Source organism: Suricata suricatta, chromosome 13 (genome assembly GCF_006229205.1).
Source record: "Suricata suricatta isolate VVHF042 chromosome 13, meerkat_22Aug2017_6uvM2_HiC, whole genome shotgun sequence".
NCBI lineage: Eukaryota > Metazoa > Chordata > Mammalia > Carnivora > Herpestidae > Suricata > Suricata suricatta.
The window spans coordinates 6,582,279-6,591,643 of NC_043712.1; the positions used below are offsets into that span (position 1 = coordinate 6,582,279).

A 9,365-nucleotide genomic window follows, 5' to 3' on the forward strand; every position below is an offset into this window, starting at 1 on the left:
GGCCGCTGCAGGACGAGACCCTGGGCGTGGCGTCTGTGCCCTCGCAGTGGAGGGGCGTCCAGGGCATCGGCCGGGAGACGGTGAGGGCGCGGGGCGACGCGGGCGGGAGGGCGTGGGTCCGTCCGCGCGCGGCCTCCGGCCCAGGTTCTGGCGTCCCCCGGTTTTCTCTGTGTATTTTACCCCACGGAGCCTGCCCTTGCGGCGTTCCGGTGCCGGTTCCCCTCAGACTCAACAGGACCCCGTGTTCGGAAGGCTTTTTCGTGAGCCGCAGTTTTTCGGCGTTTCAAACGGACTTTCCCTTAAAAAGAAGAACAAAGTGCATTTAAGGTTTTCTAGTAGTTTGATGAAAAGCACGCAAAACGAGGCTTTTTGAGGAGGCGGGGCAACCAGGTGCCGAGGGGGCTTTGTGCGGACTCTGAGGGCCTGTGCCGAGAGCCGTGCTCGCGCGGGGGACCCATCAGTGACGGGTCCCCCGTGGAGCTGACATAGGGCCCTTTGCCCGGCACCGACTACAGCCAACTTCCGTAATAAGTAAATCGTGTCGTGTGTCAGAGGGCGAGGAGTGCCGTGGACAAAAGAAAGGCAAGGGATCAGAAGGACTGGGTTGGAGAGTGGGGGGCGGAGGTGGGCCTCACTGAGAAGGTGGCGTTTGAGCGAAGAGCCGAGAGGAATGAGAGAGTTAGCCCAGTGGACGCCTGAGGTAGAACCACCAGGCAGCACAAGCTGTAGGTGCAAAGGCCCTGGGGTTGGAGCAGCTCTTGTGTGTTTTGAGGAGGTGGTGGGGCTGGCGAGGTCCCAGGTGAGGTCAGAGAGGGTCAGCTGCGGCAGGTCAGGTAGTGCCTTGCAGATCGTGGTAGGGACATTGGTGACTCCTGGGTGAAAATGGGTGTCTGGGGGCGTTGTAGGGTGCCGCACATTTACCAGACGAGAAAACCGTGGCCTAGCTTGCCACGCGAGTGACCAAATCTGCAGAGTTCAGGTCCTCCGGGGCGCTAGGGAGCTTCCCGGTGAAGTCTTACTCTGGGACACTGGTTTTGGGCCTCGGGCCGGCCCTCCCTATGCAGGTCTCAAGCCTGGATTTGACGGCTCGTCGTAGAGCACGCCCCGCTCAGCCGGCTGCCTCGAACTGGGGCTAGTGAAAAGCAAAGTGGATCTTTCAGTTGCTCTCCATGCTTATCACACAGCTCAGGCTTGCTGGGAAGACTCAGATGTTAGAAGACCTTAGGTTGGAAACCACCGAATCCGTCTCATTTTGCTTACAGAGGATGGAATTGAGGCAGCAGGTTCGTTCTCCTGGGACACAGCTGTCACTTGTGAGGTTCCGAGAACTAGTTCTGGCCCCTGAGGTGCAGCGTCTGTGACGGTGGTTCCCTTAACCAGCATCTCCTGTCTTACGTGAACCCCCCCCACCAAACTTTACTGTTTTTAAGTGTACAACCGGGTGGTGTCGAGGACGCTCACAGCGTGCCGCGATCTCCACTCTCCAGTTCTGGAACGTTTTCAACCACAGGACGCATTTTGGACGTTCAGGTCTCTCTCCCTTGGACTGTGAGCTCCCGGAGGGCGGGCGTGGGTCCTGCGTCCTTCTGCACCTCCTGGAAGCCACGCGGGAAATGCTGGGTGGACTGATTTTCTTGTGTGCTGTCAACCCCAGAGGCTGCATCTCTCCTCTCCTGCTCTGAGTTTCTGAGCTGCCTCCCCGTGGGCTCCCCCCACTTCCCAGGCTGCCGCTGCATCCCCGCGGTGGCTTCTGTAGCGGATGTCACCCCCTGCTGGAAGCTGTTTGCTTCTAACCTGGGGTCTGGCCTCTCACAAATTTCCAAGGAGAATGCTAGACAGTTTCAATACTAGATTTTTTCCCAAGGGGCATGAGAAGACGCTAAAGGACCAAGACGACACCGAGGTGGCCTGCAGCCGTTGCAGCTCCAGGGGGGTGTAGCCTGCCGGCGTCTCGCAGCCTCTGTGGCAGCGTCTGGTGTTGCCCTCTTGCTTGGCTCTTGGCTCCGTCATCCTTTGAGTAGTTGTTGCCCTGACATACTCAAGAGGCAAGTTCGCACGAGCAGGAGATGCACGTTACTCCGTGTTCTCGGAGGCCTCTGGCGAGACAGTTGTCCTCATCCTGTCACGAGACCCACTCAGCTGGGGCGCCTGGGGGGCTCAGTTGGTTAAGCGCCTGACTTTGGCTCAGGTCATGATCTCGCGGTTCGTGAGTTCAAGCCCCGCATCAGGCTCTGTGCCGGCAGCTTAGAGCCTGGAGCCTGCTTTGGATTCTGTGTCTCTCTCTCTGCCCCTCCGTTACTCACACTGTGTGTTTCTGTCTCTCAAAAGTAAATAAATTAAAAAAGAAGAAACTCACTCAGCCCAACTTTGCATCCAAGATGGCTCACCTTGTCTGCTCCTTAGCTGTGACTCGGGCCTCCCACCGGGTGGTGGTGCTTGCACGTGGGGTTGGCGGTGTGTGCACACAGCCACCGACTCAGGCCGAGTCCTCCCTCTCTCACCTGCGTTCTCATCAGGTGTGTGTGCAGGACTCGATGGGAAAGGAGGTGGAAGGGAGCCCTTGGGGGTGACGACAGCCTGAGGACAAGGGAAATTCTGGGGAGGAGGATCAGAAGTGGGCCCGCTGGACAGGGCAGGTGACAGCGACAGGCCACCACACCTGGACAGCAGCATCCTTCAGGTGGGCTTGACAGCATCTCTGAGCCTCTGGGATGAACCGTATCTCACGCCACCCCAGGTGAAGCCCCAGCTCCCAGAGTAGCGGAGGTAGAAGTGGGGGGGGGTGTGAGCAGCACGGTCTGCATCGGACGGGGGGGAGGTTATGGATCCTGGGCGGTGGCCCTGGGAAAATACAGATGGGTGAGAGCTGCAAGTGGGGTCTGAGAACAGGCCTCCACACCTGCAGCATCAGCGTCCTCTGGGGGCTCGTGACCAATGCGCACGCTCAGCCCCGCTGCTGGAGGTGGCAGCTTGTGTTTTAGCTAGCTTCTGAGTCATTCGGGGGCCTGCCCCTTGAGAATTCAGGTCTAGAATGGTCTCTGAGGTCCTTTTCCACTCTGGAGTCAGATGTGCTGGCTCGGGCTGGTTGGGAGGATGAAATGAAATGTGCCTCTGGCATTTGCTGGTAGTGGCTACTACCGCAGGGACTAATGGGGCCTTGGCCTCCCGCCGCGTCATCTCGGACCTCCACAGGTGCATTCTCTCTGGATGGTGGCGTATTTCCTCAGTCATCGGACGTATCTTAAAAATGAGTGTATCTCACAAATGACTTGTGTATTTAATATAGTTTTCCCCTGAAGAGCTATTATTAAATAACTGGAATGTTTTATAATCAATACATTGTAGAGTCAAGGAGATCTAGAATGTATAAAATTAAATAATCTCTCAATGTGGGGCTTGAACTCATGACCCCAAGATCACAAGCCGCGTGCTCACTGACTGCGCCAGCTTGGCGCCCCTAGAATGTATTTGTTTTTAAATGTTTTACTTATTTATTTTGAGAGCAGGAAAGAGAGAATCCCAAGCAGGCTCTGCACTGTCAGCCAGGCACCCGTAGAATGTATGTATTTATGTATGCATGTGTGTATTTTTTTAATGTTTTTATTTATTTTTGAGAGAACGTGAGCAGGGGAGGGTCAGAGAGAGAGGGAGACATAGAATCCAAAGACCGGCTCCAGGCTCTGAGCTAGCTGTCAGCACAGACCCTGATGCAGGGTCCGATCCCACAAACTGCGAAATCATGACCTGAGCCAAAGTCAGATGCCCAACCGACCGAGCCACTCAGGTGCCCCATATGGATGTGTGTATTTACTTATTTAAGTTTGTTTATTTTGTTTTTTGTTTTTGTTTTTAATTTTTATGTTTTTATTTATTTTTGAGAGAGAGATCGCAAGTGGGAGAACGGCAGAGGGACCGACAGAATTGGAAGGAGGCTCCAGGCTCTGAGCTGTCAGCACAGAGCCCAATGTGGGGCTTGAAGTCACGAGTTGTGAGATCATGAGCTGAGCTGAAGTTGGACGCTCAACCAATTGAGCCACCCAGGTGCCCCTAAGTTTGTTTATTTTGAGAGCCGAAGGAGAGAAGGAGAGAGAATCCCAAGCAGGCTCCATGCTGTCAGAGTGGAGCCTAATCTGGGACTTTATTCCATAAATCGTGAGATTGTGACCTTACCTGAGATCAAGAGTCAAACGCTTAACCAGCTGAGCCACCGTGGTTCCCCGAGAATGTATATTTTTAGTAAGAAAGGGACTGTTCTACTCATGACTTTGATGTTGGCCTGCTTCATAGTGATACCCCCTGAATAGGTTTCTCTGGCTGGCCGCTTTCAGAATGACTGAGTCACCCATGAACACAGTCACCCTGACATTGGTCAGTCTCTGAGCCTGAATGCGGGGCAGAGCCCAGGATTCTCTCAGCACGGCCCTCGTGGCCCAGGGTAGTGGCCGATCACCTGACCCAGTGCAGCTGCTTCCTCTGTCATGACCAGTGTTCCTGAAATTGATCAGCCAGTCCCAGAAGCCAGCTAGAGACCCGTTATTTCAGAAGTGAGGCGTTGAGGGGCAGTGGTCTGGGAGTCAGGGAGCCTTCCTAGGGGTCAGTGTAGGGCTCTGATAGCAAGTGACAGAAACTAGCCCAAAGCAGCTCCTGTCAGGCCCTTCTCTTCAGGATGCTGGGGCATCTCCGGGGCCTCTGAAGGTGCGGCTGGTCCTGAGAAATCTAGGAAGTGTTGGGGGTCCTCTACCTCTCAGCTCTGATGTTTCTCTGTATCCCCTCCCCTGGGGCCTGTCTCTGCTTGTCTCCTGGTTGTGGCCCTAATTGTCAGGGCCCACGTTTCCTGGTTTCAGTTCCAGTCATATGCCATCTAACTTGTTAAATCTTTGTTGTGAATTTTTCTGAGAGAGCTTGATGAGGCCAGCCTAGGTTCATGTCCACTTCCCATCCAGTCAGAAGCTGCAGTCCTGGCATTGGGACACGTTTGGTGGCTCGGGTAGGGGTCCTGACATTCTGGGTGTCCGCAGGCTCTCTGTGGGAGGAGAGCTGGCCTCTGGTCCCTGGACCTCCCTGCCTTCCTCTCTGCTGGAGGTCACTGCGGCTTCAGACTCTGGAGCATGGAGCCTGGTGATCTTGGTTTGGGAATTGTTCTCTTTCTCTTGGCCACACCTCCCAGTGTGATTAAAGTCTGGTCCCAGTCCCGCCTGTTTCCTCCAGAGCACCTCTGCCTCTGAGGCGTGGGAGCCAGCATCCCTCACACTCTCCTTCCTGACCTTGCTGATGCCCAGGAAGCAAGGGTCCCATTGGCCCCGGACTTCGCTGACATCTCAGAGGGCTTGTTATGGGAGCCTCAGACCAGCCGCACACTGCCCAGTACAGAAGGCACCAGTCTGTACAGGGCAGCCACGTGCAAGCCCTTCCCTTCTGGAGGCTTTGGGGTTTCATCCCCAGATGGGATGGGGTATACGGGATGGGTCAGGGTCAGGCCAGATACTCCGATCTTGAACCATGGGAACTACTTAGGTGTCCCAGAGTGAATAGAGAATAATGATAGTTTCCTACGAATTCACAGAAAACTCTGTGGGTGCAGTGTGTCATTGGGTTTAAGGTTTTTTTTTCCCCTCCATAAATTTTCCCTAGACATTTGTTATTTCTCTGAATAAGCAAGCAGCAAAGATGTATCAGTGCAAGTAGATGGAAAGATAGAAGCTTGGTATCTCTTGTGGACGTTTTTGTCTTACATTATTAAGACATTGGGGTAATCTTTTTTTAGAAACATTTTTCTGAGTTCATGCAATGTGATTAGTGGCCAGGATGTTAGACTGGGTGAGAACACCGTGACTGAGAGTTTAGTGTCACGGGTCAGACTACCTGGATTCAAGCTCCATTGTGGTCACCTCTTTGCTGTGTGATCTTGGGTGAATTACTTCTCTGTCCCTCAGTGTCAACATTAGTAATGCAAAAATAGGATTTTCTTCATAGGGTGGTTGTGAGGACGAGTAAGATATGGGTAAAACTTTGGGGACAGTGCTTGAGTTAGCACTTAGTGACTGACACTCATCATCACTGCAACTTCTGAAAGTTTGAGTTTCACCCACAGTCTTAGAATTTCAGTTCAGGCTGTATACTTTTTATTTTTTATTTTTTTACATTTTATTTAATTTTGTGAGACAGAGCATGAGCTGGGGAGGGGCAGAGAGAGAGGGAGACACAGAATCCGAAGACAGGCTCCAGGCTCTGAGCTGTCAGCACAGAGCCCGACGTGGGGCTTGAACCCATGAGCAGTGAGATCATGACTTGAGCCAAAGTCAGACGCTTAGTCCCCTGAGCCACCCTGGTGCCCCGAGCCTGTGTGGTTTCTGATCCTCATGCCCATCCGTGGATTCCTCAGTGTGGATGCTCCCTTCGTGGACTCCTCCAGTGCTGTGGTTTCAAGTCCCGTCTCTGTCTGGTGCTCTCCAGAGCCTCTTGCCTTGCGACCCCTCTCGGGAATCTTTGACACCTCCTTGTGCGTGGCGGAGAGGCATCTCATCTCAATGAGGCCCAGGAGAGCTGCTTTCCGGTCTCTTCTCCCAGAATTTGCCATCCAGTTCCACTGGTTGTCAAGCCCGCCCTCTGCTCCTCACTTCTCCCCGAGCAGCCAGAGAGGCGTGGCCCGGCTCTCAGACCCCGCCTGGCCTTGCCCTTGTGCACATGCCGCCCTCCTCACCCACTTGGCCAGGCTCACCGCCTGCTGTCCAGTCTCTGAGCATGGAACCTTTTCTGCTGTAAGCTTTTGCTCTGGACCCACCTCCCCTCCCTGTCCAGGACCCTCCCCTGCATCTCTCCCCTCATCCTTCACAACTCAGCTCAAGTGCCAGTACCCCAGAGGCCTCCCTGGCTGTTCCCTTCTCTCCTGCACTTGGGCTGCACTTGGCGCCATAGGGAGTTGAGTTGTTTCTTGTTCGTGTGCCCCCACCCCCCGTGGAGTCTCCTCAGGCTCAGGGATCTTGCACATTTTGTTTTCTGTTGTATCCATAGTACCCAGACAGTGCCTGGCGAGTGGGTGCTCGGTAAATAACGTGTGTGTGTGTGTGTGTGTGTGTGTGTGTGTGTGTGTGTGTGTGTGGTGTGATATGTGTAGATAGTATATATGTACTGTATATTATATATAGCATATATGTGTATGCAACAATATATACAGTATAGAGGAGATATGTAAAAATAGATGTACATATATCTTGTCTAAATGGGCTTGTGCCGTGTGCCAAATGTATGCAGAGTGCTGCAGGCATAGAGATCAGATGGCGTTCTGGTGCGGGAGGAACTCCGTGTAATGGGAGGTGGGTAAGCAAAGACAATTTAGTGGAATGTGAACGGGAGCATGGGGATAGGTGTTTCATGTTCCAGCAGGAACTGCCCCTGTGTGGGGCCAGCTTCCCTCCTCCTGGCTTACTAGCGCTGGCCTAGTGCCCAGCCCTGCCCTCCCAACCCAGAGCAGTGTGGGGGAGGTTTGCTGGGGCTCCGGGCCTCGCCGATGCCCTGTGCGTTCAGGCCCCTGGTGAGGGGCCGTGTGAGCAGAGCCTCTCGTGGATGACGGTCTGCTAATAGAGGGCCCCCATTCGATAAATGATGGGTCCTGTCCATAAGAAAGGGATGCTGGTAGCCCCTTCCCTGATCTAATTGATGTCTGTCCCTGTGGCCGGCTAGACAGGGGACAAGGAATTGGAGACAGGGCAGGATGGAGAAAAGGGGCAGCTGGGGAGAAGCCTGCCTTCTACCAACTAGCTCGTCACAGACCCATCTGCTGCCTTCGATCATGGGGGGCACCTCTGCAGGACCCTGCTAAGGGAGGGAGATGCTGGGGGCGTTCCGCTGGTGGCCAGCTCTGCGGGGCTTGCATGCTGGCCTGGGTGACCGCTGCTGGCCATGCTTTTACAGGGTTTCTGCTGCGGTCAGCATCTTCAGGAGGCACTCCAGCGTCCCCTCCAAATAGTGTCCCAGTGTCACTGAGAGTCCCGGTTCAGGCTCTCACTGGGCGGTGTTGACCGGCCCTGAACCGCTCGCTGAGGCCCGGTGCGCACAGGAGGATAGAGGGATCATGTTCACCCGCTGTGCACAGATCGGGCGCCTCCTTGGAAAGATGGGCCCGTTACAAGAGCAGAAGGGCAGACTGGGGAGGACAGCATGGCCAGAGGCCCGCGGCCCGAGGGGGAGCGGCAGCAGGGCGGGTTGTTGTTCAGTGGAGGGGACAGAGTGCCCGGGCACGGGGCGCTGACTGGTGACGCTGGGGTTTGGTTTTCTGCAGAGAAGTTGCCAGACAGTGAGCATCGCCACCGCCGAAGCGTCTGTCCAGACCCGGAAGCATGCAGACGCCGAGGTGCAGACCGAGGCCCCTGTGCCGGGCGGCGTGCTGTCTGCGGCCCAGCACGACAGCCCCGGGCTTGCAGCCTTTCTCCGCAGGGTGGAGGCCATGGTTATTCGAGAGCTGAAGAAGAACTGGCAGAGCCATGCTTTTGACGGCTTCGAGGTGCACTGGACAGAGCAGCAGCCCACGGTAGGGAGCTGCCGCCGGGGACGCCTGCCTCCCGGGCCTCAGCTTGGGCCTCGGCCCGTTTTCAGCTCTGTTAACGCCAGATTCGGTTAATAGTAATAATAGTGACAGTGTTGATGGCACTCTTACTTTTTGCCAGGTGCTGAGCTGGGTTTCATGAGAGTAAGTCATTGAGCCTTCCCCGCTGTCGAGAAGTAGGTTTGTGGGGAGTGGGAGACTGCTGCATCGACGTGACTTTTCTGGGGTCACATGGACCTAGTCAGCCGCAGAAGCGAGGCTTGAACGTGGGGAGTCTGACTCTGGGCCAGATTCGCTCCCCTGCTTGGCTTTGTCTCCCCCTGCACCACGTGGTGAGGGCTCTGGTTGGCATCTGGTTCACTCCTCAGCACGACCGCATGAGGCAGTGCCCTTAGGATCTCCGCTTTACAGACGAGGCCCAGAGAGGCTGACTTGTCCACGGTCGCACAGCTGTAACGGACCAAGCTGGGATTTGAGGCCTGGTCTGTCTGCTTTCACTGCTGTGCTCTGGCGACCTCAGTGTCTCCAGGGCTCAGCTCCGAGTCCCCTGTACACTCAGTGTCCAGCTGCACGGACAGGTTAGGCTTTGAGATGACTGGAGGGCTCTCGGGTTTTGCTCCCTGCTGGGCTTCAGCTCCCCACCCCAGCCCCGCCATGGACAGGCTGCTCGCTCATGGCTAGGTGATAGCTACGCGCCCTTGACTGAGGAGCCTTGGAGTTCTGAGCCAAACTTTTTTTTTATACATTGTTTTCTTTCTCTAGAAGCAGATGAGTAACTATGTGTTCAGAGGTCATAGCCCTGTTCGAGCTCCCCCCCCCCCCC

At 55.2% G+C, this 9,365-nt stretch overlaps 1 protein-coding gene across 1 annotated transcript in view; it reads left to right on the plus strand.

Annotated features, from left to right (window-relative positions):
* Nucleotides 1–2: 2 nt before the first annotated feature.
* The window catches only part of WDR34 (WD repeat domain 34), a gene marked incomplete at its 5' end in the record, with an annotated part of 15,220 nt that continues 5,857 nt past the window's right edge, over nucleotides 3–9,365 (plus strand). Inside the window, 2 exons of the mRNA XM_029921068.1 lie at nucleotides 3–80; nucleotides 8,279–8,527. Of these exons, the coding sequence (XP_029776928.1) occupies nucleotides 3–80; nucleotides 8,279–8,527 (327 nt within the window). The remainder of the gene's footprint in view (nucleotides 81–8,278; nucleotides 8,528–9,365) is intronic.